Genomic DNA, 26,883 nt, shown 5'->3' with positions numbered 1-26,883 from the left:
GTTGGCCGTTGGGGTTATTGTCTCTTTGGATAATAAGTCCCCAGTGCTGCCGTAAAGGGATGAAAAGGTAGATTTTGCGACAGTCACAGCTAGTGTCGTAAACGTGTGTGGCTCTTTGGGCGTTGTTGGTTACGTAGAAAGGCAGCCGCCCACACTGACCTGGATCTGTGAGGCTGAGAGAACCGGCGGAGAACCAGAGGAGAACCCGCAGAACTCCTCTTATATCATGGACTCCAGCACAACAGTACGTCGTGTTTGGGATCATCGTCAACACACAGACCTCCGTAATGAAGGCGCTCATACGGCGATGTCCCCCTGCTCTGCTAAACTGTGACGCTCCAGCAGCCTAATGGACAGTATCGATAAGTCATCGATTGGAAACTGGACTCATTAGCTTATTTATGCATTTGAGGGCTTCATTGTCTCCGCCTGCATCTGCAGTGCTGGACTGGACCTGGATGTAACACCAGCTTTACGGACAGACAACATCATTTAGTGCTCGGTAAGGAAGTGGAGCTACGTCAAGCTAACTGAACTTGGAACAGTTTAGGCCGGAAGTTGCGTTATGTTGCCTTCATTATAAGACTGATTTACTTTGAATTCAGTCTTCTGTGGTGTAACACATTTGCAAATCAGTACGAGAGCATCGTGACTGTAGCATTACGCCGTACACTACGTTTTCTCTGCGTTTTATTTCGGAAGCCCCGAGCGGAAGTAGTATTGTTGCGCTGTGGTGGAGGCTGGTGGAAGTGGGATGTGTCCAGGGTGTATTTATGCTGCTGTTCCTGAAATGAAAATAACTGGATCCCAGTTGCTCCGGGAGATCTGCTTCTCCACCGGCCACAGCGGGCAGACCACAGCGGGCTGACCACACGGGTCACGTCGCTAGTCGAAAACAACGAGCACGACCGAGGCTTGTGTGCGTGTTTCACGTGGACTGGACCTTCTGTGTGAAACTGCTCAACCTGTGCTGGTGGTGGCGGCATGTGAATTAATACAGTCACTTCCATAGTTTGATTATACATTCAATTCTTCCGTTTTTGGAACAAGAATCCGTTCTTGTCCACCTTTTTTTATTGTTATTTTTTTACAAATGTCAGCCACCCAGCATCAGGTGATGATGGAGTCCTCTCTAGCTCTCGGCAGATTGGACCTGACCTCCAGCTCAGCCGGGGTGGGGGTCAACATGACCCCGCGGCTCCCCGGCGGACCCCCCGCCAAAGAGCAGAGTGGTCCGGCTCCAGCTCATCTCAACGGCCCGGCTCATCTGAACGGCTGCGTCCCCCTGTCACATCAGGTGGCCGGCCATAAGTATGGAGTAGATAAAGTGGGTAAGTGAACTGGACAAAGATCTTTTTTTCTTCCCCGGCAAATATAACTTTTATCACTGAACCTCACATCCTTCTGTTAATCTGTTATTAACACCTGCATTCATGTATTAACTGTTACACCTACTAATAGTTCACCAAGCAGTTTCTCATCCAAATATCCTCCTCCAAAGTCCTGCTTGTGTCTCTCAACTGTAGAGTTTTATCAGATAAAGATCGACTAACATAGAATGTATCTTTTTGGTTCTGTATGATGTTTCCTGAACCCGTGGATAACAAAGTTCAGTTCTGTCTTTGCTCAGTTGCTGTCATAAAAGTGAGATTTTTCATTAGACAATGTTGTTTTTATACATGAGAGAGGCGCGTGCTTGTGAAGTATGATTCATGCATGTGAAAATTATGTAAAATATCCTTTACATAAATATATTTTTAGTTTTTTCTCTTCTTGAGGTTTAGGGACAGAGGATGTCACACATTGTTAAAGCCCTATGAGACAAATTGTGATTTGCTAAATATACAAATAATACTATACAAATACAATTTGATTGATTGATTGATTTCAATCTCTAAATCTCATCAGAAATGAACTCTGTGGAGAATCTGTGACCATTCAGAATCCATGCATTCAGCCATGCTCTCAGCACACCTGACATTATCTAAACCTCCACTGTGCAAAGTTAGAGTGTTGAACTGAACTGACTGTGCTTGATAGTCAGCAGTCTTTTGTACAGAACTTGATAGTCAGCAGTTGGTTTAACAGCACAGTCTCAGACGGATAAGTAATTGCTGCTCTGGCTGTTACCTTGATAAACCCCAATTTCCTGGAAAACCTGTTCTCATGTTGTAAGACAGACGAGACGCAGCTGTCCTTCCACGTCTTTGTAATCACAACTCCTCTAACATTATTTGAATAAATGGACTTGCAAAATTTGACCAAGGTTCATGTGAGTCCACGCCAGCATGCTAGTATTTTACATAATTAGCATGTCCTGCTTTTAGCTTTCTCATGACTGTATTTAACAGGTAAAATGGAATACAATGAATATTAAGGACTTTTTAAAAATGATATTTAACCCCCGGTCCCACATATGGTTTCAGCAAATACAAAAAATGAGAAGAGAAAAAAAAATGTATATAGAGTAAAGTAATAAATAATGATAAATAACCAACCCTTCCTTCTTAGCATATTGGTTAAGAAAATGATCAATCGAAAGAGTATGAAAGCCAATCAGCCCTGTAAATGAGTTGAAACGTATTGAGAGTGTGCATCAGTGATGAGTGCTTCATTTGTCCTGTAGGGTCTTTGATTTAACTACTAAATATTTAATCATAGGTTCCCAAACAGACTGAATTTTCCAGGGGATCCCCTCAAATTGTACTTGATTTGCTCTAGATTAAGAACATAATGACGTCTTTAAGCCATAGAGAAGCTTTGGGTGCAAAAGGTGACTTCCACTCCAGCAATATTCTTCTGCTTGCTAACAAGGATGTTAAAGGCAATACTAATCTTTTTGTCCCTCCTAATTGTGTGATGTGCTGGTAATACTCCAAAAATGGCCACCTCTTTACACAGTGTCAGTGCCGTGTTTAAAGCCCCAACAAGGTGTTTGGAAATAAAAACAAGACAAGTGTGTCATTTGATGGTGACATGTGACAGCTATTACATGCATCTGTGACACTGGGATGCATCTGTGACGCTGGGATATATTGTGGAGAGTTGGAGTTGGTAAAGTAGATGCGATGGACAACCTTAAATTGTATCAGATTGAGCCTGGAGCAGGACGTACTGTCAATCACTCGAGTTAATGCACTATCCCAGTCATTGCCATCTATAACTTTGCCAAGTTCATCTTCCCAATTTTTTTTGATTTTTTATCAGGAGAGGCCTCTGTGAGACCGGAGATTAAGATGTCAGACTTTGAGACTAGGCTTTTCTGATTTGTTGGGTATATCCAACAAATCAGAATTGAGTCAATTACAGTGATAGGAGATTATTAGGCAAAGAGGCATTATTTAGTTTAACAAAGTTATGGACCTGGAAGTATCCAAATAAATGACATTTTTCGCACAATCCATTGAAGCTACAGAAGATATCGTCAATGTCCCTTAGTTTGACAAGGCCTGACCTCTGCCATAAAGAAAAGGCCATATCATTGCCGGGAAGGGGTAAGGAGTGGTTATTGCGAATGGGACTGTGGTTACACAATCCCTGGAGTCCAAAAGCCAGTCTAAATTGAGACCAGATTCTTAAGGTAGAAACATAATAGGGTTGCATGAAAATTGGGTTGGCCTAATGGGCAAATTAGACGAAAGCAAAGCCAAAAGTGAGGTAGAGGGAAAGGATTTGGCTTCAAGTTCACACCAATTTACTGTGTTTTCCTGGGTCCAGAGATTCATTTTGTGTATATTGGCTGCCCAGTAATAGTTTCTTAGATTAGGAAGCGCCAATCCACCTACAGATGTATGTCTTTGTAAAAACTCTCTCCTGATCCTGGGGTCTTGTCTTTCGAAAAAAAAGAGTAAATTAGTTTGTTTGTTGAATGGAAAAATGCTTTGGTTATAAAGACTAGCAGACATTGGAAAAGATACAAAAGAAGTTAGGAGCACAGTCATTTTAATGCAATTACTAATGGTTATATGCACACTATTACACTTTTCTAGGTCCAATTTAAGCTAGTCAATTAAGGGTGGGAAACCATTTTAATAAAGGTCTCGTAATTGTCGACAGATGTTCAAACCCAAATACTTGAAATAGCTTTTCCACATCTTAAGGGAAAGTACTTATCAGGGATCTGAAGAGCTAGGTTGTTTACAGGAAAGCATACACTCTACACTTCAATTTTTAACCTGAAAGAGTATAGAATCTGTTCGACTGTCTGGGGGATAGTAGATATCGGGTCGAAAATAAACAATAATAAAACGTCCGCATATAACGAAAGTTTGTGTTCCGAGCCATATCTGAGAATTCCTTGACTCAAATTGACAGATTTAAGCGCAATAGATAAAGTTTCGATCACCACAGCAAATAACAACAGGCTCAGAGGGCATTCCCTGGCGAGACCTTCTACCAAGTGTGAAATATTGAGATTTCATCCTATTAGTACTTACGTAGTTCTTATGTGAAGAATGTACAAGTGTTAACAGTTTAACAGTGTGCAATTCAGCCTCCAGGAAGGGCAAGTTTTTTGTAAGAGTTTAAACGAGATGTCAAGTAACAATAGAGCATGATCAGATATCACTGTGGGTGAATATTCTGTGTTTTTGACAGCAGAGGGAATAACTATCAACAAAAAGTAATCGATTCATAAAAATGTTGTATGTACGGGAGAATAAAAAGAAAACTGCTTTTTTTCAGGATTAAGAAAACGCCATGGATCCACACTTCCTATTTGGTTCGTAAATGATAAAATTGCTCTGGCCATTTTATCGCTTCCATGTCTTTGGTCGAATTGTCCGTGTTTTTCCGAGGCAGCGACATAGTCTACCATTGGTTCACCTCGTGTTCACCATAGAATTTGGAAGTTATTTTATTGACACACAGGCACTAAGAACAGCTCTGTCCTCAACATGGCGCTATGAAGTTTTGTCTTCCAAAAGTTGCAAGATGAAATAAACATACACACACACACGCACACGGGGTGAATAGAGCAGCAGTCCCTTTTCTCTAACAAGTGAAAATGAAATGCAGTCTCTCACACAAACTTCATACATTTGAGGAGTAAGGACATATTTAACTTTGCAAGAGAGTTGAATAGTCAGTTAGCAGCCAGCCCTCTATCTGTTTGTTAGTCCTCTGGCTTCAGCTAGCTGTGATTTGTGATAGGATTAGTATAGCATCCGATTTCATACTGTTAATGGAGAGCTGTGTAAATCTTCTGGCAGCAAGCTGATGTGAGTTTTGACCACCACCGACCGATTCTAGTTGTGCAGTGGCAGCAGTGTCGGAGCTAGTGTCATTTGCAATAAATATAAGGGTTGTTTAAATTAATCCTCCAAAGTCAATGAATAGTGCCACGATATGACAGCTGTGTTTATGTGTTTTCGCGATGTATTCCAAGTTAAGCTACTGGTGCAACCATCTGCTGATCAGCAGCTGTTAAATAGTGAAAAAGGTAAACAAGATGTGTGCTGCTAATCTTGTATTATATATGTTCAAATCTGTCTTACTAGTTTCTCAGGAAAAACATAGTGACCACACAGTCAAGTTTGGTCTGTTAAATATGTGTGTGATGATGATTTGAGTGTCCCCTCTCTGTTGGCAGTGTCCCCGCTCAGAAGAAGTGAAGCAATCACACAGTAAAGTTGGCCGATGTTATCTGAAACCCTCCTTGCTTGGTAGGGAATAATCATTAACACAGGCGCAGTTCCAACTAAGAAATGGGTGTTGACACAGATTTGACTGAACCAACAGTCTCCTTTAGTCACCATGACAGTTGCAGAACAAGCCCTGGAATCCTGTTCAGCTGGTACTGCGGCTGAGTGAAAACGATCCTCCTCACTGTTTCCACAGGCCTCCACTCTCACCCGTCAGTGATCTGAGGCTCCTTGGTTGTATTGTGCCCCTCTGTGATCCAGTATTTGACTGGGTGTTTTGTAAACAGGAAGTGTGTAGTTATACAGTGTGTCAATAAGAGCTGGACTAGTTAATCAGTCTGTTTTAGCAGCCGTTGATAAGTAGTGAACAGGAGAGAAAAGCCCCGCACAGTATGTTTGAAAGAAGTTAGCCGTGTAACATCGTCATATCAAACTAATGTCTCACCAAATTAAAACTCAGTTTCCAAAGATGAAACTCAAATAGATTTTTTACACATAATATCAACTTATTTATTATCAGATGTTTTTCTGTCACTTTTTAGTAGTTTTTCTCGAAGAAAATGCATTACTGCATTATTTCCTTGCCAACCTATATTCCTGCTTGATATACAATATTTCTCCTCACATACTCTACCATTACTGACAATAAATACCGATATCTTTCTGATGTTCCCCTTTACACGTGGCATCTATTGCACTTCTGTCCGTCCTGGGAGAGGGATCCCTCACATGTGGCTCTCTCTGAACTTTTAGTAGTAGTTTTTCCTTACTCTTGCTGAGGGTTAAGGGCAGAGGATGTCAATCTTTGTTAAAGCCCTACGAGACAGATAGTGATTTGTGAATATGGGCTATACAAATAGACATTTTATTGATTGATGACAACCCTGATCACTTTAAAAAAGTTTGGTTTAATAAGAAAGAAGAACGTGTTAAGATATCAGCCGACACTGAGAAAATGTAGAATGCAAATCGGAGTTTTCTGCTGGTGTGTTTGGTTAGATCATAATGTAGTAACAGTGTAGACAGAAAAGCAAAGGTGAAAGTCCAGCTGAGTCATAAAAGTGGAGCAGTTTACAGGAGAGTCCTGTTTTGTCCGCTGCTCCACACTCTCCATGTTGAATGCCCGACTCAGAAACTTCAACAACGACTCAAAAACTTCGACCACGACTTAGAAACTTAAACCACTACTCTGGCTGCTGACAAGTCGTTTATTAATAAAGTATAGTAAAATAAGCCAGTACTACAATCTGATTAATCAGCAATGATCTCTATTTTTACTCAACTTTACTGTCAGTTGAACAGTCACCAGCTGTGAGAGTGTCAATAGACAGATGTGTGACTTTCTAAATCATGTTCAAGTGAATTTACCACAGTTGGACGCAGTCGGCCAACCTCTCAAAGGGAAATGGAAGACACTGGAGCTAAATTCAAGTTTCTGGATACTTGAGTTACTTTAGCTGTTTTCAGACATGACCGGCAGAGGAACTCCAGAGACTTGGATCGCAGTTTGCCTTGCATGCACATTACAACGCAGCGGAAGTTTTCACTGCACAGATGTGTTCACAACAGCAACAAACCCTCCGCAGGATTTAGGCGAGGGCTAGTGCAGCAGGCAGAGGCAGGATGTAACCTCTTCATTCCGCTGTGGAGATCACAGGATTTTGTTTACAGCACATCAATATAAGTGTTTTGTCTTATCACCACAAACTCTCTTGACATCTTTGTTGGTGTCTTGTACCTTCATGCCACTGCCTATACACGTTTTCAGTTCAACAGAACCACAAAGTGCAACCTCCAAAACAATCATACAGTTTAAACAACACCAACTGAACAACAGTAACAGTAACACAGTTTTGCATTCAAGACTTAAAGGGATTGTTCAAGTAAAAATGAAAATTCAGTCATTATCTTCTCACCACTTTGCCGATGGAGGAGTTGGTAAATTGTTTGAGTCCACAAAACACTTGAGGAGTTTAAGTGGTAAAAAGTGTTTCAGCAAGTGACCAGTCTTCAGTATTAATAAAGACCGCAGAAAAAGAACACAGAATGACTCCATACTGCTAGTGTGGTGTCATCCAAGTGACCGCAGGCCCCGACATTCTTATGCGACTCGAAACAATGTCATTTTCAGCAAGTTTTTAGCCGTGCCCTTGGGGCGAGAGTGTGTGCTGTGTTCTATGTGCCCGAGGATACGTAAACAGCCTCCGATGAGGCTATCACAGGACATTCAGGCTAAAAACTGATTAGAATAGGAGTTTCTTTGTCTGTTGTTTTATTAAGTCAAAAGAAGTGGTTACAGTTGACTTCAATTGTATTGATTAAGCTGCAACACTGTTTACCCCTGAGACTCCAGAGGTGTTGTGTAGACTCAAACACTTCCCCCACCCCTCCGTCGGCATAGTGACGAGCAGATAATGAGTGAATTTAAATGTTTTGATGAACTATCCCTTTAAACCTGTATAGCGTGTTTGCACATCTTTAAATTCGATCGCATGATTTTATATGAGAAAATTATTTCAATACTTATTTTACCACTATAAACCATGTTAACGATATGTGGTAGTATCTGTTACTGTCCAGAAAGGATGTGTATGTGCTGTGAGAAACTGACAGAATAGATGCACCTCTATTTTAATAAGTCCAGCTGTCTACAAACCAATTTCACTCTGCTGTTTGGATGTAGCCATGACTGTAGGTCAGCTCCAGTTTACACGCATATGTACAGTGATTGAATGTTGGGATGTGAGTGCTGCCATTTGCTGGTGACCTGCACTAAACGCAGACAGAGCTAATGTGCTGCTAACGTTCATTATACCTCCCGTGCAGACATGGTGTAACTTTACTTGTGATGTGTGTTGGACTGATGATGGACAGTGCAGTGCTGTAGTGTTGATATGTAGTTACAAACATGCAGCAGGTCTGATCAGTGTTAAAGTAGCTGTAGAGATTCCTGCTTCTTCTCAGGATGGAGTCTGGTGGCCTTCCAGACACAGGACAGATGTCCACCCTCAGGCTCACTCCCTGGTCCCAACCCATCCTTTCGTCTGCTGGTTGTTTTTGCAAATATTTGTATGTTGTGCATCTTGTTTTGCATTTTGCATGTGTGTCGATACAACTCTGTGTTCTTTGAGGGAACCTAGACATCTGCCAAAGAGAGGACTAATCCTCTCCACTGCAGCTTCATTCAGTCTATCTGTAATCAGCTGAGGTCAGCATGTGATGATGTAACAGGGGACTCATCATCTTTCTTTCTACACTGCAAAAAGGCTTGCGAAGGGAACCAAATTTATGGTTAACCTTAAATGATTCATAATATGGCAGTTGCATGGTTCCAAGACGACAAACAGCCTCATCTTTCATGGTTATCTTGCCATCTACAAGTTAGATCTCAAAAAACTTGCACATGCAGCTTCTCAGATCCTCTAGTGTCAGGATGTCCACTGCTCAGGATGGCTTCTCTTGCTAGCGTCCTCCATTTTTTATAGCAAACCAGCATAAAGTAATGACATATTTTACTGCTTGCTAAAGAGGGCATGGAACAGGTCAAGCTGACAGTAGGTCTGATGTGCTTCTATAATATGGACTTCCCCCCAGCGTTTGAATAAATGTACAAATTTTAAATAAAAAGTGACAGACCTGTTGCATGTTGCACCAAAGTTTGGTAACAGGATAAGCTAATAAGAGACTATCTTTGGTTAACATTTATTTAATGTGTACTTCCCCAGCTGCAAATTTGAAGAAAATACTAAATGTGCCAGGATTAACCCAAGAGTCCAAGGTGATGTCTTCAGATGTCTAACCTTTTTTCGAAAAACTGCCACAAACAAAAAATCTAATTAAATGGACCCCGTTTTTCATTTGCAATGATTTACTTGTCAATGGGTTGTTGATGAACCTTTAACTGAGATGTCTGGAATTGATTTCACTTCACTTCATTGCTGTTATTGTTTTACGAATATGCTAAAACAGGGCTTGAAGCCAAATGATGGCTGCTGCTGTCAGCTCTTACTTCTCTTCTAGCATCCTTGCAGTCTGTAACCTTTTTTTGAGTTGATTTTTGGTGCCATCTTTCATTGCAGGCATTTTGCAGCATCCAGATGGAACAGTCCTGAAGCAGCTTCAGCCTCCACCAAGAGGTCCACGAGAGATGCAGTTTTACAGCATGGTAATACCTATGCACTAATTTATATGTCTTTATATATATGTTGGATTCATCAACTATTTAAATGAATTGATTAATATCTGATTTGTTTAATTCACACTCGAATCATGCTCAAAATCAATGTGAAAATCCAATGATAAAAGAAGCATGTGCATCTTTTTGGTGCGGCCATAAGCTGACTGAGGTGTCACCACAACACAAAATCTAGGTGAAGGTACAGACCAGTCAAGCCTTTATAAAATTAAACAAACATTGTTTACCCTATAAGATTAGACGCCTGGCAGGGTAAGACACCAGCAAGAACCACTGAAAAAGAATCAATGCTTTCCACATTTTATTTATTTAATTTTATTGAGGCTCATTCTGGCCTTTTATTATAATTTCTTGTTTTATTTGTGTTTTAATATGAAGCCTCATTTGTATCAGCTCTCATTGGCTCTGATATTCTCTGACTGATCCCCCTCCGGGGGCGGGGCTGCACATGCACACAAACGCATATACATGCACACACACATACACAGTGCGATACGGAGACGCTCTGCTAGACAGAGTGAACCATGTGAAGTGACGTTCATTTGAGTTGACAATGACTATGCTTGTTAGTTTTTGTTAGATTTAGAAGGCCGATTCTATAAAATATTCAGACCACCTGTCTGCACTTGACATGTAGGGAACAGTTCAGGAGAAGATAAAATATCAGCTGTCTGACTTTAGTCTGAATGATGATGTTAGTTTGTCTTGAATCTGGTTAAACTTTTATAAACGTATCTGTCTGAGACAAACCAGCGACTCCTGTCCCTCGTCTAACACAGCAGTACCTTAACAGGAGTCGCAACAGCAGAGAGAGGACTCTCTCAGGTCTCATGTTGCTCCTCTTGAAACATAATTTAATTGTTATTTCAGATTCTCCAAATCATGTTTTATAAAGTGAATATGAGGTAATGGAGCTTCATGTAGCTCCATTATTATATATATAAATATATATATACATACCACAGTTGTGGGGACTGTTGTGTTTCTCTATAAATGTTAAAGTCTTGTCCCTATTATGTTGTGATTTGGCCCTTCAAATTGAACTGAATTGAATAACTTTTATTATAATTCATTCTTAATTTTTTTGTGAGGCACTTTGTAACCTTGTTTAGATAAGTGCTACACAAATAAAGTTATAATATATGATCTATGTGTTTCTCCACATCATACATTTTATCTATGCTTTACATTTTTTGTTAATTTGGTCACTGAATCTTTTTCCACTGCTTTGTATGATACAAAGTGAGGTTTTCTTTCTTAATTCTTTAGTTTCTGTTTTTATTTTAAATAATTCACTACTTTTTTATAGTCAGGTAGGAAAACTTTGCAATAACTAAGATCCGTGTATGAAGGAAGAGTGGTAACAGAGTTTTTACAGCCATTTTATTCACTCATGCTTGTTACTCTTCAGCCTTGTGGAAAGCTCTGAATAACACCAACGATATAACGAGTGAAAAACTTCGATGTTTTGATGCCAAGGAAGATGGAAGATAAAGTGCAGCAATGAGTCATATTCACTGTGTTCATGATGTGTCATTTTTGCTAAGTCCATAGGTTACACAGCTTATTTTTATGCAACAAAATAACAAACAACTACAATTTGGGATCAAGTTACCATGATGTAAAAGAGAACATGACTGTATCTGGGGGTATACTTGTTTAATGAATGACTCCCGTGTTGATTGGGGGCTGCATGGTTTAGCAAAGATGACATTTAGAAATGGAGTTATGAACACTGGTTTGTATACACAGATACTGAAAAGATGACACCCAGTCTCAAGAAGATTTTCAAGAGAGGAATTTGAATACATGATATCATCCCAAACACAGAAAAATGTAACACAAAGAAAACTCACAAATACAAAGCTCAAAGGATCAAAACTGAGCGAAATAAGGACCTTTTCGTTATAGATTCATATTTCAGTTTTTTTCCCAGGAGATGACTTAATTCTTCTTGGGCTTCAGTACCAAATAAATCATTTTAAATAAAATTGTCATTACCCTATATATTTAGTGGTACACTATAAAGAAAAGCTGAATATGAATGAATAAGCCAAAGTGGGACTTTCTCAGCAGGAGTCAAAGATAAAAAGATCGATGGAGAAATGTCAATTCTTGATGATCAGTTCCGATATCATGTCCTAATCGCACATATCAATATCTGTCTGCACCAGAGTGACAGTGTTTGCATTAGAGCTTAGCTGTGCTGTTCAAACAGGAGTGAGTCATGGCATCATGTCTGCCTCTGTCTTCACCAGACAAACAAAAGTTAGTCTGACTCCAAGAAACCTAAATGTCACACAGGTGCCATCCTGCACCGGTCTACTTGCAGTGGGAAGAAAACCATTATTACATTATTTATGTGTTTTTTTCTCTCTCTCTGGTTTATTAACGGTCTATATTTAACAGTTTAATATTTTTTTTGTTAACAGCATGTTATTCCACACTTGACAGTTTTGGTGCTAATAGTCTGGCTGTACAGTTTCCATCAGAAAAACAATACATCTTAATGGATACTGCACAGAAAACCAAGCAGCCACAGATACTGGAAATTCTACAATTTACTCGATCAGGACGAGGCATCCAAAAATATATTAATCGATAAAAGCATAATGAAAATATTGTTGGTTTCTGCCCTACACCAGATACACAGTATCTGCCTGTGTGTAGAGTGTAGAATTATGATGATGTGGTAAATGTGTGTTTCCCAGGTGTATGCAGAGGAGTGCTGTGATCCGTGTCTCCTGGAGCTCCAGAACCACCTTCCCAAGTACTACGGACCCTGGTCCTCTCCTGACAGCCCCAGTGGTAAGAGACTCAAACTGATATTACTCTGTTGTCCATAGATCACAACTTTCTCGGCCCACACACAAGGGAATTTCACTTGTTCAGGGTTCGTACGGTCATGGAAAACCTGGAAAAGTCATGGAATTTTAAAATGTGTTTTTCCAGGCCTGGAAAAGTCATGGAAAAAAATTATCTCCCAAAAGTTTTGGAAAAGTCATGGAATTTTGTTATATTAATATTTTCATGTTGTTCATTTTAGGGATGGACATAATTAATAGACGATGAGTTTCGTCGATGACATTAGTTTTTCATGGATGAAAACTATTGCATGTTCGCTATGTGGCAGGACGTCGGAATATCCGAGTTGCCTTGAACGCATCACAGCGAGGATGTTAGCATTTGGAGAAAGCAGCCCGGAGCTTACCTGCGCTGCTCGGCTTCATGTCCGCACACGGACCGTCAGTCCACCTGGAGGGGAACCCGGACAGACCCGGGTCTGTGTCAGGGGTTCCGGGAGTTAGGGCGTGACAATAACTTGACTGAGAGGGACAGTCAAATTCAGCTAGCTCCAAACGGGGCTTAGTCTAGAGTACAGCAGCGCATATTTTCAAGTGTTACCAGTGAACAGATCCCGTTTAACTGCCACAAGAGTTGTTCATCTTCGAATAAAGATCTCAATGAGGAAACACGCTTAGTTTTGTCTATTTTCACTGCATTTTAATATAGCCTATAAATAGTGAATATTAATATGAAAATATTAATGATTAATCGAAAATCGATCGTTAATTCTCCCAACGATCGATTAAGACCATTTAATTGAATGCCCATCCCTAGTTCATTTACGCTGAGTTTTAAATAATTCATATGCTTTTAAAGAAATACGCTAAAATATAAGCAGGCATACTTGGGTTTGTGTAATTTAAAGTATACTGTATGCCTTGGAATTCTCATTGTTAGTTTGAATACTACATTGTCACTTTTTCGCGAATACACCGAGATTTCACAAAATGTTCGGTCAAGGAAATTTGGTTTAAAGTCATGGAAAAGTCATGGAAAAGTCATGGAAAAGTCATGGAAATCCACTGGTCAAAATGTGTATGAACCCTGCTTGTTACAGCAGCAGCCAAGTCAGAATGAGGTAGACAAGAGAATAATAAAAAAAACGCCTTTCACTACAGAAATAGTTTGTATGGAAATGTTATTGACCCAAGTGCAGTGGCACAGGAAGATTGCACGAGCATGTAAATCCTAATTTGTGTATAACTATAAGGAGATATTGGGATAGACTTGTCCATATACAGTGCCTTGCATAAGTATTCACCCCCTTTGGACTTTTCTACATTTTGTCATGGTATAACCACAGATTAAAATTTATTTCATCGTGAGTTTATGTAATGGACCAACACAAAATAGTGCATAATTTGGAAGTGGGGGGAAATATTACATGGATTTCACAATTATTTACAAGTAATAATCTGAAAAGTGTTGAGTGCATATGTATTCACCCCCTTTATTGTGAAACCCCTAACAAAGATCTGGTGCGACCAATTGCATTCACAAGTCACATTTGCAAGCAAAAGGGGGTTCTACCAAGTATTGACACAGGGGGGGTGAATACTTATGCACCCAACAGATGTCAACTTTTTTGTTCTCATTATTGTTTGTGTCACAATAAAATTTATTTTGCACCTCCAAAGTACTATGCATGTTTTGTTGATCAAACGGGAAAAAGTTTATTTAAGTCTATTTGAATTCCAGTTAGTAACAGTACATAATGGGAAAAAGTCCAAGGGGGGGTGAATACTTATGCAAGGCACTGTATGTGCAGATTAGACCGTCTATACGTATATAGGTAGATATGGTATACATATATATATATATATATATATATATATATATATACAAATAAATGCATGGATATATGGATATAAATTCACCCTTGTAAAATCACAAGAAGGGGCCAGAGCCAAATTTTACATTATTTGGCTTATATAAATAAGCTTATTCCTCTGCATATTATGTGATATTCATATGATACGAGGAAGGATTCTACTCATTGTACATGAACAAAATAGCATAGATTTTGAAAAAAACAATCCCAGTTAGAAAATCTGTCATACAAAGTAACATGCTGTATATAATACAATATGATGATATTGCCTGTACAGTGTACTCAGTCATCACTCTCGTGTCTCAGACCTGTACCTGAAGCTGGAGGATGTGACTCGTCGCTTCGTCAATCCGTGCATCATGGACGTGAAGCTGGGCCAGTGCAGCTATGACCCGTTTGCCTCGCTGGAGAAACGTGAGCAGCAGATCAGAAAATACCCACTGATGGAGGAGATCGGCTTCCTGGTCCTCGGCATGAGGGTGAGTTTGAGCTGCTGTTCAGGGAATCTTTATGCTACCTATGTAATCATTTCAAAACTCCTAAGTGGGATTTGTCGGTTTAAATAATCATCCTGTTTGTTTGATACCACATGTTGCATTTCAGTGTTTTCAAAGAATTATATTTCATTTGTGGTCTTTCATAAATGTATGAATAAATAACACCATAAATAAGATGCTGCGCTGCAAATATTTTAAATTCCAAGTAATGCCAGTGAGGGTTGGCTCAGGGAGGGTAGATTTCATACAGTATTGTAGTTAGCCAGTGAGCCCAGCCCCCACAAAGTGAGAAAAGGACTGGGCGGTGCGCTGCTCTTCGATAAAATAAAACTAATAGTTCAGTAAGTTTTGCTGCCCCACTTTTTGTCCCTATACAAATGCTAACAGACCGTATAGAATGAGACTTATTTAAGCTTAGTTTTGGTTTCAGGTTTACTGGTTTCACATTGACGTTTTTTCCTCCTATAAAATGTCCATTTAAGTGTGGTGTGAAAGTCCCTGTCTGAGTCATTAAGTCTCTGATGTGAGATCATGTAGATTAAAATGATCTGATGTTAGATCTATAATTATTCATTACTACCTTCATAACTATCAGTTAGTCGTGCTATAAGAATAGGTCCGAGCATGTGTTTAAAATAAAGAGGTAGCAATAGAATCAGTCATTTGTTAATTTCATTCATACAAATTGTACTTTGTTGCAGTTGTTAGCCATTGAAGAAGCTTTGTTGGAATATCATCCCACATTGTGTTGAAGTCGGCCGATCACAGAAAAGCCTTCTTGTTCCCAGGCTGCGGAAATGCACACAGCCTGTCAGCTGAAACTGTGCTTTAAGAGGAGCAGTCTGTATTTGTATACCCTCTCCATTAAGGACAAGATTAATGTTTAGTTCGGACTCAACTCATGGTTGGATTACTTTTATCTTGTTGTTTTATGCTTTATCAGTCATGGTGTTACATGAAAACCAGCTGTTATTGTTGCAGTGTGTGTGGACCCCTCCTGGAACCTATCTGCTAGTTCAGCACACCTTTGGACTCCCATCTTTCACACTGTCACAGGTTAACTGGTTCCATGCTCATTGTTCTACAAAAATTAATCTTCAACGTAAACTCAGATTAATAATCTTTTATATCCACTACCTGTCAAGTTATTGTACCAGACTGATATCAAAACAGTAGTGTAATTACATTTTTTTTTTATACAAATCCTCATCACACAGCAGAAGTCAATCTTTAACCCATGTGATTTGGAATATGTCCAAGTTGTTGATTGAGCTGAAGAGAACAATGTTCTCATGCATCCGCACACACACCCTAACCCACACACATTCCTGTATTCTTGTACTTCTTTCTCAGTGAGGTCACTCATTGACTAAATGCATTCCCTATAGGCCCTACCCTAACCATCATAACTACATGCCTGACTCTAACCTAAAGCTAAACCTAAGAATAAGAATTATATAGTAAAAATGTTCCTCACAAAGATATAAGCATGCACACACACACACACATATAAACACACACAAACATATCATGCTAGTGTCTGATAATTTTTTCCTCATGGGTGAGACAGACAGATGACAGGAAATACAGAGAAGGACGTCTTATCTTTGGCAAAGAAAGATAATCAAATAGCGAAACATTTATCAGTTGGATCCGTTTCCATTATAATCTACATCCAGTATCATAATCATCAGTGTGTGTCTTGGTTTGGGTTTTCCTGTGTGCAGAATGTAACAAACTGAAAAGAATAAATGAGATGAATCTTTTTGTGTTTAAAGTTAAATGGAATTCTTTTGCGACATGGGACAGGTTCATTGAATCAGCTGGGTTAAGTTTAAAGTCTTGTTGATTTCCACAGGAAAGTTAAGCTCCATTTAAATATTCACTGAGACTCATTCCTTCCTCTTGGAAACGTTAGTCTTCCAACACATTGAACTGCCTGACAAGTTTTACAGATCCGCATGCTCTGCATCTGCCTGTCCTTTGAGCAAGAGAGTAGTTTATGCTACCAACTAATGCGAACGATATCATCTAAAGTGTACCGATGAAACACTGCTTTCAATAGTTTTTAAGATGCAGTTAGTGTTTTTTTTTTACTTTGTGCCTTTTGAAGATGATGGTTTTAACTGAAGAGAATTTTTTACAGATTGAATTAAAATAAATAATATCCAGTCTTGTCCAGTTACCCATCAAATCCATCGGGCAGTCATGTACATTGGGGCGGCTGTGGCTGAGGGGTAGAGTGGTCGTCCTTCAACCTGAAGGTCGGCGGCTCGATCCCCAGTCTGACCCATCTGCATGCCGAAGTGTCGTTGGGCAAGATGCTGAACCCTGAATGGCCCCCCATAGAATAACAAAGTGCTGCGATTAGATGCACTGTATTAATGTGTGTGTGAATGGGTGAATGTAAAACTGTACTGTAAAGCGCTTTGAGTGGCCATCAAGACTAGAAAAGCGCTATATAAATACAAAACCATTTACCATTTACATTCATGCTACCAAGGATGGTAACATCCACATTTATCCATGGTCACATAACTTAATCTAAGCTTACGTAAGAGGAACAGAGAGAGCAGCAGCCACCTCAGTGGGAGCACGACATGAAGAGATGTGGGTGTGATTCAGAAATAAGAGGAGATCGTGACTTGTGTTTTGAGGAAATTAGTAATAGATTAGAACTGCCAGTCGTTGTCTACTAATGGTTTGACCTGAAAGGCCTGATGAAGTTTGTCCAAACAGTCCCTCAGTGTAAATGACAGTCAGTGGTGGGACCGCAGCTTTATTGCAGCATGTCCCCACCTATTGTAAACTGGTCATAAAGGCAGTGTGCACTTGTGGGCTTGGGTTAGGTGTTCACCTAACCCAAGCCCACAAGTGTGTATGTATGTGTGATCTATGCTGCTGCACCATAGGTACATATGAAGCACGTAATGAATGTTAATAAATAGGCAACTTTTTTTGCAGAAGTGTATACTGAAGAGGGATTACATATTAACCAGCTTCTACAATAAGCTTGACAGGAAAAGGTGTTTGCTGAAGACTAGAGGGTTGGTTTCAAACCTCCCTTTTTTGGTCCGGACCCTCAGACATTTCAGTTAAGTCTGAACCAAAATATCAGGTGTGAAGGGTGCCTCTGACCACAGTGGATAATTTGCTGTATTGAGAAAACTTTAAGAAGAAGCATTACTGGGCTATCCAGAAGCTGAGTTACCCAGTTGCAGTCTTTAACTCTGAAAATATAACAGTGCCATGTACTGAGCTGGTTGGTGATACTGGTAGTAATATAATGATATTACAATGTCAAGAAAATTTGCAAATTGAATCGATTTCATTCATTCTCTCCAGAAAACAGAAAATATTACTGCCCACCGAATAGACACACTGACGTCAGCAGTATGCCCGTCCACAAACCAATCCATGTCAAGTACAGGTAGACGCACATAGGTCATCATGACAGGATGTACGTATGTCATATAAAACTGTTCTCGGCCCTACCAGAATTGCAATGAATGGATCAAATACTCAGGTATTGGACCTTCAGGTATAATGGAAATAGGTCTGAGTGACTTATTCTTTGTTGGTTGGTAAGTGTGTATAAACACCATTACCATAGTGTGTGTTTTAGGGACAAGAACCAACTAACTAACACGTGTTTTCTTGAATTTCAGGTATATAAAGTGTGCAGTGACACTTTTGACTCCTACGATCAGCACTATGGAAGAGCACTGGTTAAGGACACGATTAAAGAAGGTATGTGTGTGTGTGTAACTGATAATGATATCAACATATTCCATAAGTGGCTTTCTCCTACTGACATCGAAGTGTATGAATATCCTTTGAGAACATCACTATAATAAGCCCCTAGGCCAATCTCACATTTAACACAAGTTCACTTTTATTTAGGGTTACATCTTCAGTAACAACATCTTCAAATAATATTCATGTCATATATTCACATATTTACAGCATGACACACAGAATTACAATCTGGTTTCTAACATATCCTCTCCTTCTCCTTGTCCTTCTCCTTCTCCTTGTCCTTCTCCGTCTCCTTGTCCTTCTCTTCTCCTTGTCCTTCTCTTCTCCTCTCCTCTCCTCTCCGTTCTACTCCAGGTCTGGCTAAATTCTTCCATAATGGTGCTTGTCTCAGAAGGGATGCAGTGTCAGCCAGCATCCACAGGGTGCAGCAAATACTCCACTGGTTTGAGTCCCAGCATCAGCTGGCCTTCTACGCTAGTTCCCTTCTCTTCGTCTATGAGGGTCTCCCCTCTTCTTCCTCCTCATCCTCCTATTCCATGCTTCTCAGCACCCCATCCATCAGCCCAACCGTGGGGAAAACAGCCATGTTGTCATCAGCGGTTGACAGCTGTCAGAGGGGAGAGGGGGAAGCAAGACAGGAAGGGCTGGGGCAGGAAAGGGTAGTGGCCGAGTACAACAACAACAACATTCAAGTGGTGGTGCCCTGGGACTTCAGCCTAGCCACAATTTACACCAACCACATGAAACATGGCCACCACTGTGCCAAGGGTCATCTCCAAGGCACCAGTGGAGTCGATGAAACTGTGGAGACATCAGTGAGCTCAGTTTCTGGAGATAACAACTCTATATTGTGTCAGGAAGACAACTCCACATGGAAACGAACAGGAGAGTCAGAGCAACCACCAAACGGCAACAGAAACAAATCACAACTGGAAAGAAAGGTTGTCGAAGGAGAGAGGGAGAAGGAGGCAGAGGAGCTGAAAGGACAAGGACACGAGACAAAAGAGGAGAGTCAGAGAGACACAGAGGTGGAGGTGAGGATGATTGACTTTGCCCACGTTTTCCCAAGCGAGAGCCACGATCATGGCTACATCTACGGCCTCAAACACCTGCTGACAGTGCTGGAGCAGATCCTCTGTGATTCTGCGTAGAGCTCCCACTCCTTCCTACCCCAGCTGAAGCTCCACAACTGCTCGTAGTGAACCTCTGTCTCCTCCCCGTCAACCCTCCTTCTGTCTTCTCAAAAGGCGGCGGAGAGGGAAGAATCAAAGAAGTGAATATTAAAACTGAACCATCATCATCGTCGTCATCTTCATCATCTCAACTGGTTGTGATGGTCCTTTGGTCACGTGCGTGTCTGTGTCTGTACGTGTGCCTGTATGCAGAGGGGAAGTGGCATAAGGTGACAGCTGCATTTCTACATGCTACATGCACTAGTCAGTCCATGAAGGCATTACAACCCTGTACTTAAACACAACATCTTTAGCTGCATGATTTACTGATGCCCACACAAGCTCCATGTAACCTGACTTCAACGTTAGTCCATTTAGAATGGATTTAAATCTCAAAGTGGTTAACAGTACATATGAAACTAGGGGTAGGGATTATAACAGATATAATAGGAATTAGGCAAGTAACAGGGATTTCTCTCCACAGTTTATATCATAGCAACTGTCCCTTTAAAGTCTTTGGTGTGCTGCACAGGGTTATGGCAATATGGTTTTACATGTCTTTGACAGCAATGTGAATCAAGTACTTGGATTTCTTTTTTCAGAGGCCAAATGCAGACATTCCAGTAACAATTGAATTTCTTAGAAATATGCTATATACTGTCAATATTGCAATATACAATAACTTGTACTGTGATAGCCATGTTCCTCCATATTGCCATTGCCACTGATACCTTACATGTATTTTGATAAAGCAATCCAGCGCACAATGGGTCAGTTTTTAATCAGATGTCTGAAGCTTAGTAGCTGTAATAATTTCAGTGCTTTCTTTAAATGAAAAACTATGTAACTTCTGCTGAGCAGCGGCAACAAGTAGCTTCTGCAGCCACAAGTGGTTTATACAGGATGCAGGTACATTCAGATCTGTGGGATCTAATTCTGAGCATTAAGGTAACTAGAAGCAGCGCAAACACAAAATCATAATTTTTAGTACAAACCAGCAGTCACGCTTTCCTAAAAACATCTAGTGTTATCGATACAAGGATTAACCTCTGTCGTGATGTCTCTACTTAGAATACCAAACCTGCTTTTCTTTTATTAGCTGAACACCCACATGTGGAGTGTGACGTAGTGCCCTGAAGCAGTACGCATTTATCACAGAAGATCACACCCAAGCTGTATGGTGCAGGAAGTTCAGGGTGCATATACCAATCAAGTCAGTAAGCACCATCACATGGTTTTTGAACTGTTGAGTTAAGTAAAATAGTTTCTTTAAAACATAGGGTTGTTTTTGACAACTGGCAAATTAGGAGCAAGATAAGAAATGAAAATTAATATAGCTGATTTGATGCGTTCTAAAAACGTTCTCGAGCGGAACCACTCCTGATCCTTTGGATTGGCTTCGTAGTCCTCTGCTCTAAAGCTTTTCTGCAGTGGAAGAAGTTTGTTTGAATCTAATGGAAATTGATCTGTTGACTTGAGCTTAGTGGCTTTTATTATTCCCACAATAGTAGTTTAACAGCTGTGGGTTAGGCTGATCCTCAGTCATATGCTGAAAACTGAAGTTTCATTTCCAGTTTATTGAAATGAAGCAACCAGAAAGTTAGTGCACTTTAGTTGATAGCTATCAGACAGTGAGGCCTTTATTTATATATATATATATATATATACAAACTACATAAACTACAGTAACTGATATGGCACAGTAAAAGGCTCCTTTTGGTTCACAGCTCGCTGCCAAATTCCTTCATTGCTAAATTCAATCGTCTTCAGGACGTCTTGAGGGTTCGTCCACACAGACTTGATGTAAGTTTGTGAGCATTGGGTCAACAATAAGTCTGCAGAATGTTGATGTTTAAGTCGGGTTGTCATTTTGTGTTTTTGTTGAAACCACTGTCTACAGGTATCTAACTCAGGTAAATTTACTGTAAGAAAACTGTTTAATATTACTACTTTTGTCCTACAAGATGATCCTCATGCTGTCTGGTTGTTCAACTCTACATGATTGTTTTATATAGTCTTATCTCATGATTGACCTTATCTCATCCTCTTAACCGTACAATGAACTTACACAGTATATTGTCTTTTTCCATGAATATTTTAATTGTTGTACATGTTCAGCTGCCAAATCCCCTCTTTTATCTGAAGCCTGTGCTCGTTGCTGTGGACTAGAACTCCGTCTTGGATTAGCTATGAGTTACACTTGGAAGCTCCACCCTTCCCAGTGCATTATGGGGTTTGACAGAAGCAGCATGTTATACTGGGTGACATATGCTGTGCTTTGATTGGTTGATATTACATTAATAATTATAACTTCCCTAAGGATTTTTAAGATTGTAGAATAACAGTTTTGAGACGTGCTGCTTTAATGAGATTCTACTGACGAGTCGCTGCTAAAAAGGGAAAGACAGCAACTGAATGGTTTTATGTTTTTGGTGGGGTTTGGGGGGGGGGGGGGGGGGCTTCTTTGGCTCAGTGCAGGTGGATGTCAACACGATAACAGGTGGAGCCTACAGCTTCACTGGTTAGTCCTGTTTGGTTAAGATACACAGAGTGATGATCTGTACACTGATTCTAATGTTGCCATACCAGGACTGTTAAAGGTGCCGTGAACTGTATTGAGACCAGTGCTCTCAATTGACAAAGTGTAGCTGCCGTGGATTTCTGGAAGCCGGAGGCCTTTTGTCTTGTCGAGAAATAACATAGATCTTGTGTCTTTCAGCCTTTTGGGCCATGGCCTTCATCAACAGATTTAGATTCAGTTGTTGCAAGCCACGAGAGTAAGCTGAAAGCTCTGGAAAAACACATTAATTAAAACATTTCTTTGAATTTTGTTTTGTTGGACTTTGAAGCTCAAGTTCTGTTCAGATGAGCAGATATTGATGAACAGTTTTATCTTGAGTTTGATAAGCCATGGTCACAATGAGGGATGCCCCGAGTCGAATGGAAGCCTTTCGCCCCCAGGCATTAATACAGGCAGTGCGTCCCCAGACACCGAGAGGCCCAAGGCAGGTTCACAGTCAGGTTTCGGTCTTTTGATTAGTTTGTAGTTAATGTTTTTGTCATCCCACATAAGGGAATTCAAAAAGGAACAAATAATTTTAGTAATTCCACTAATAACAACAGAAATGACAGTGCAGCTTTCAGTGTAAATGTCCATCCTCAATTCAGTCTGACTTTCTAGTGTGATTACAGCCAATGAAGTGTTGTGTCTCTGCTCCCCTCGCCTGTACACAATAGCACAAATGCAACTGACCTTTTGATCAAAAGGTGTGTGTTTTTAAGATAGAAATAGTTCAACTTTATCATTGTTAAATGCTAAGTGGTTACCTTTGTGCCACTGTCTGGGGTTTAGGTTTCTTTGAAGCTTTACTGACTCCATCCTCTGCTCTCTACACTAACAAGGAGCTGCTTTAAAATCGAATGCTAAATGTCACTGCCCCAGTACGCCACAAACCAGCTTCGATTTGAATCAAGAACATGCACAGACCTTTGCAGATGGTAAAAATGAATATAACAAACAATATGAAAACACTTATCTTTAGTAAATGAACTTAATCAAATGTATTTTGATTTTAATCTGAACCAAAAGAGACTGCAAACTATCAGAATATATTTTCTCTAGCATTTTCTAAAAATAAATAAATAATTGATGTGAATTTTAAGGATTACTTTAGAGATATTAACAGGAGTTAGAAGAATTTTTTTTTTTTAGTCACCGCCTTATTTTGTGTTCATGTCTCCATGTTGTATCTATGTTTGAAATATTGATTATTGATCATTCTGGCAGCTTTATGAATCTCTCCTGTTTCTAGTCAGTTGTATTATGGCTAACTAAAAAAAGCATATCATGCATTAGCATACAGGGCATTCTTGATTGAATTGGTTTGGTAGTCAACTGACTCGCTGTAATGCAACCTTTGACTTTGACCCCCTTCAATCAATGTCAACCGATGTTACTCAGCCCTTTCATTTGAAGGATTTTTTACATGTTGATCCCACGTAGTACTTCTCATTAGTCATTCCCTCTTTACATCACAGCCTGGAGCAGTTTTAGATCACATGTTTACTTTATATGTTTCTCCAGCCTCCTCTCATGCTGCGTCTGCCCCTACCATTTGATGGTCTGAATGACCATCACTGAATCTAAAGACTAAAGATTCTCGGTATGGAGCCAGGAGTTGGCCACGGGACTAATTATAGGTATATACGTAAATGTACCTTTCACACTGCAAGTTGATTTTCATAGCACTTTGAAAGGAATATACAGTGACTGCCTAGATGGTACAAATAACATATAATACAGTACAAAATGAAATAAATGCCGTAAGTTGTAAATGATTGAAAGATGCTTCAAACCCTTTTATTGGCATCTACCAGCAGCAGCGCAGACATGTAACAGAACTGACCACTACTAAATTTGATCATTAGAAGAGTTGTGCATGTTGCAGCTTTGGAAGATGGAATTTATTTACAGTCAGTGAAGAGTCTGGATCTAGACCTGACCACTCACCTCTGCTACCTCACAAGTGTGGTATCATCTCTGGATGCTCCTTTAACCCATACTTGAAATAAATAAGACACCATTACATTGTAGTCCTCAGGACTACATGTAATGTAACTGCTTGCACTGCTTGACATGTGTCGTATCAGCACAGCCCCCACTGGGCCATGCTGACTTGTGGTAATCCAGGGTGAGTGCACTGTATCTGTCCAAAAGTACAAATTCAATAGATTTTTCTGGCTTCTCTCCTCTCATGATAAAGATGCAAGGGAAACTGTGTCTGGTCGGGTTCTACGTTGTTTACATTTCTGCTGCTCCTTGTAACCAGGAAAAGTCCAATACAGGCCAGAACATGATTTACGGTATATTCTAGAACTCCAGCTTGTTGGCTTCTCCCATTTGAAATTTGTCTTTCATGCACTACAGAGTAATGGAATAGCCAGGTCATGATATTTCAAACAGAATACCTAAGCTGTTGCTCTCCATTGAAGAACCATAGAGCTTGTGTGACCTCTTTTTGACCATTAACTACAAACTATATGAACTGTACATTACTGCCAGCTATTTTCAAAGCATGTTTTTAATTGAATTGAACACAAGTCATCTCTCAACATATTTCCTCATTGAAATGATGAGTTGAGTAAATGTGCATTTTGATTCGGTGGCTCTTATTTGCGTTGAAATACAATCAAACATGATATTTTTTCTGATCAAATCAAGTCCAGTTAGAGACTGCATAGATCTGTAAAGTCTGTGCAAGTTGGACGATGTAAACAGAAGTTAAGAAATCTCAGAGAAAAAGGACAAAGAGAGTAATGAAGTTGAGTCTTCTCGTCCTAAAATTGTCACAAAATGAAATTTTTTTGCCTTGACTCATCAAGAAATCTCTATAATGTCTTCTTTATTTCAAGCATATATAGACACCATAGATTGATATCCTTACTACTGTAAAAAAAACATCCAACTTCAAATGTCCATATTAACTTTGTCACTGTTAAAACAATACAGAATAATAAAATAAAACAGATACTGGCATTCTGGGATATGAAAATGAAGCATTTCATTGAATTTCTTCACAAATTAAAAATGTATCAATAGACTAAATTGCAAAAGTACTTATTGGATCTTTTGATTGTACAATTAAGGCAATTTCAAAAAGATCTTTACATTTGTATTAATTATTATATATATTGTATTTGATTAATGTATTTGAAATTATTAATTTATGGACAGATGTTTGTAATTTGAAGTATTCATTGATTAATTCATATTTTCATTTGTAAATTATTTTTATAATCAATTTTATCGACCCTTAAATATCAAATAATATATTTCTGTATCTGTATGTTTATCTATGTTTAAGTTATATAGTACAAATACTTACAGTACAAACTTCACACTCCAAACTGTAAATGCAGCAGAACATTCATTTGTGAGTGAATTTGCTGAAATGACTTCAAATCAGCAGCTGCCTGGTTCGACATCAGTCTGAAACCATAGTAGATGCTTTGAAAAATGAATGGCAGTAATGTAATGTCAAGTAAATGGGGAAAAGATGCAAAACCATCTGTATGGTTCTTTAAATTGGATCCAGGAAGACAAAAGTAATACGATGGTAAAAGGGCACGAGTGTCTTTTCAGAATCATTTGCCTTCAGTCAAAGCAACCGTCTTTTTTCAGTGCTGCATTTACGTCAGCTCGAAAGAACCAGTTGAGTTAATCCTATCAGTCACTCCAGCTGTCAGAGTTTCTTAAACGAAACTGAACTCACCAGCTCAAAGATGAGCCGAGCTTCATTTTTTTATATCGACACATACTCTGCCACTGGACACAAATGCAGCATTGAGGAAAGGAAACGGTGTCACATGTTTTACCAAAAGCACAGACGTAAAAACTATCTGTGGTTCTGATTGGCTGTAACATCCTTCAGCCATTTTCTTCCTGGTGAGGACTTTTGATCTACTTAAGTGTCTTTGTGTGATGCCTGGTGTAAATGCACGGTTGGTATGACTGGCTGTGGAATACCATCCATGATAAAGAGTAAAAGGTGTGACGTGTGAATGCTTGTGGCATGCTGTTGTTGCTGACATCATGAAATCCAAACGTTTTGATGGATAGAGAGTTGGGCTCGAGCGCTTCAGCTTCTCAACCGCTGTTGGATTTCCAGGAAGCCACAAACTCACTTTCAAAACGTGGGGTTTTCTGAGAGGCTGAACCTGCTCCGCCCGGATGAGCTCCACATGGATGTGGAGCTTTTCATCTTCACAGTGTGGGTTTTGAGAATGTTTGAATTTTGATATACTGGATTTAACACATCTTATATATGAGCCTGAAACAGAACAGAAAATATCATAGTGTACATATGGAGAGGAACATCCCTCAACACCTATAAACCTGATAATCATTATTTTTTCAACAATAAAAATACTAATCAAAGTA

At 39.6% G+C, this 26,883-nt stretch overlaps 1 protein-coding gene across 2 annotated transcripts; it reads left to right on the top strand.

Moving 5' to 3' along the window:
• Window positions 1–114: 114 nt before the first annotated feature.
• ipmkb (inositol polyphosphate multikinase b) lies at window positions 115–26,883 on the top strand. 2 transcript variants are annotated; one of them, XM_053414350.1, is made up of 7 exons: window positions 115–502; window positions 1,101–1,331; window positions 9,722–9,807; window positions 12,549–12,645; window positions 14,822–14,994; window positions 18,681–18,762; window positions 19,126–26,883. In XM_053414350.1, the coding sequence occupies exons 2-7, from the start codon at window positions 1,118–1,120 to the stop codon at window positions 19,920–19,922; spliced, it is 1,449 nt and encodes a 482-aa protein (XP_053270325.1). In that variant the 5' UTR covers window positions 115–502; window positions 1,101–1,117; the 3' UTR covers window positions 19,923–26,883. The 2 variants fall into 2 exon arrangements, with proteins under 2 accessions (XP_053270325.1, XP_053270324.1); XM_053414349.1 differs by lacking the exon at window positions 115–502 and having other exon boundaries at window positions 628–1,331.

Source organism: Pleuronectes platessa, chromosome 21 (assembly GCF_947347685.1).
Source record: "Pleuronectes platessa chromosome 21, fPlePla1.1, whole genome shotgun sequence".
Taxonomy (NCBI): Eukaryota; Metazoa; Chordata; class Actinopteri; order Pleuronectiformes; family Pleuronectidae; genus Pleuronectes; species Pleuronectes platessa.
Note: the sequence above shows the minus strand (reverse complement) of the source record. Positions and strands in the feature narration are given on the sequence as shown.

Excerpts from the sequence above, each read along its gene's own strand:
- ipmkb (XM_053414349.1), top strand. The coding sequence starts at position 1,094 with ATGTCAGCCACCCAGCATCAGGTGATGATGGAGTCCTCTCTAGCTCTC. Across the intron at positions 1,332-9,721 it reads GTATGGAGTAGATAAAGTGG|GCATTTTGCAGCATCCAGAT; the intron begins GTAAGTGAACTG and ends CTTTCATTGCAG. Across the intron at positions 14,995-18,680 it reads TCCTGGTCCTCGGCATGAGG|GTATATAAAGTGTGCAGTGA; the intron begins GTGAGTTTGAGC and ends CTTGAATTTCAG.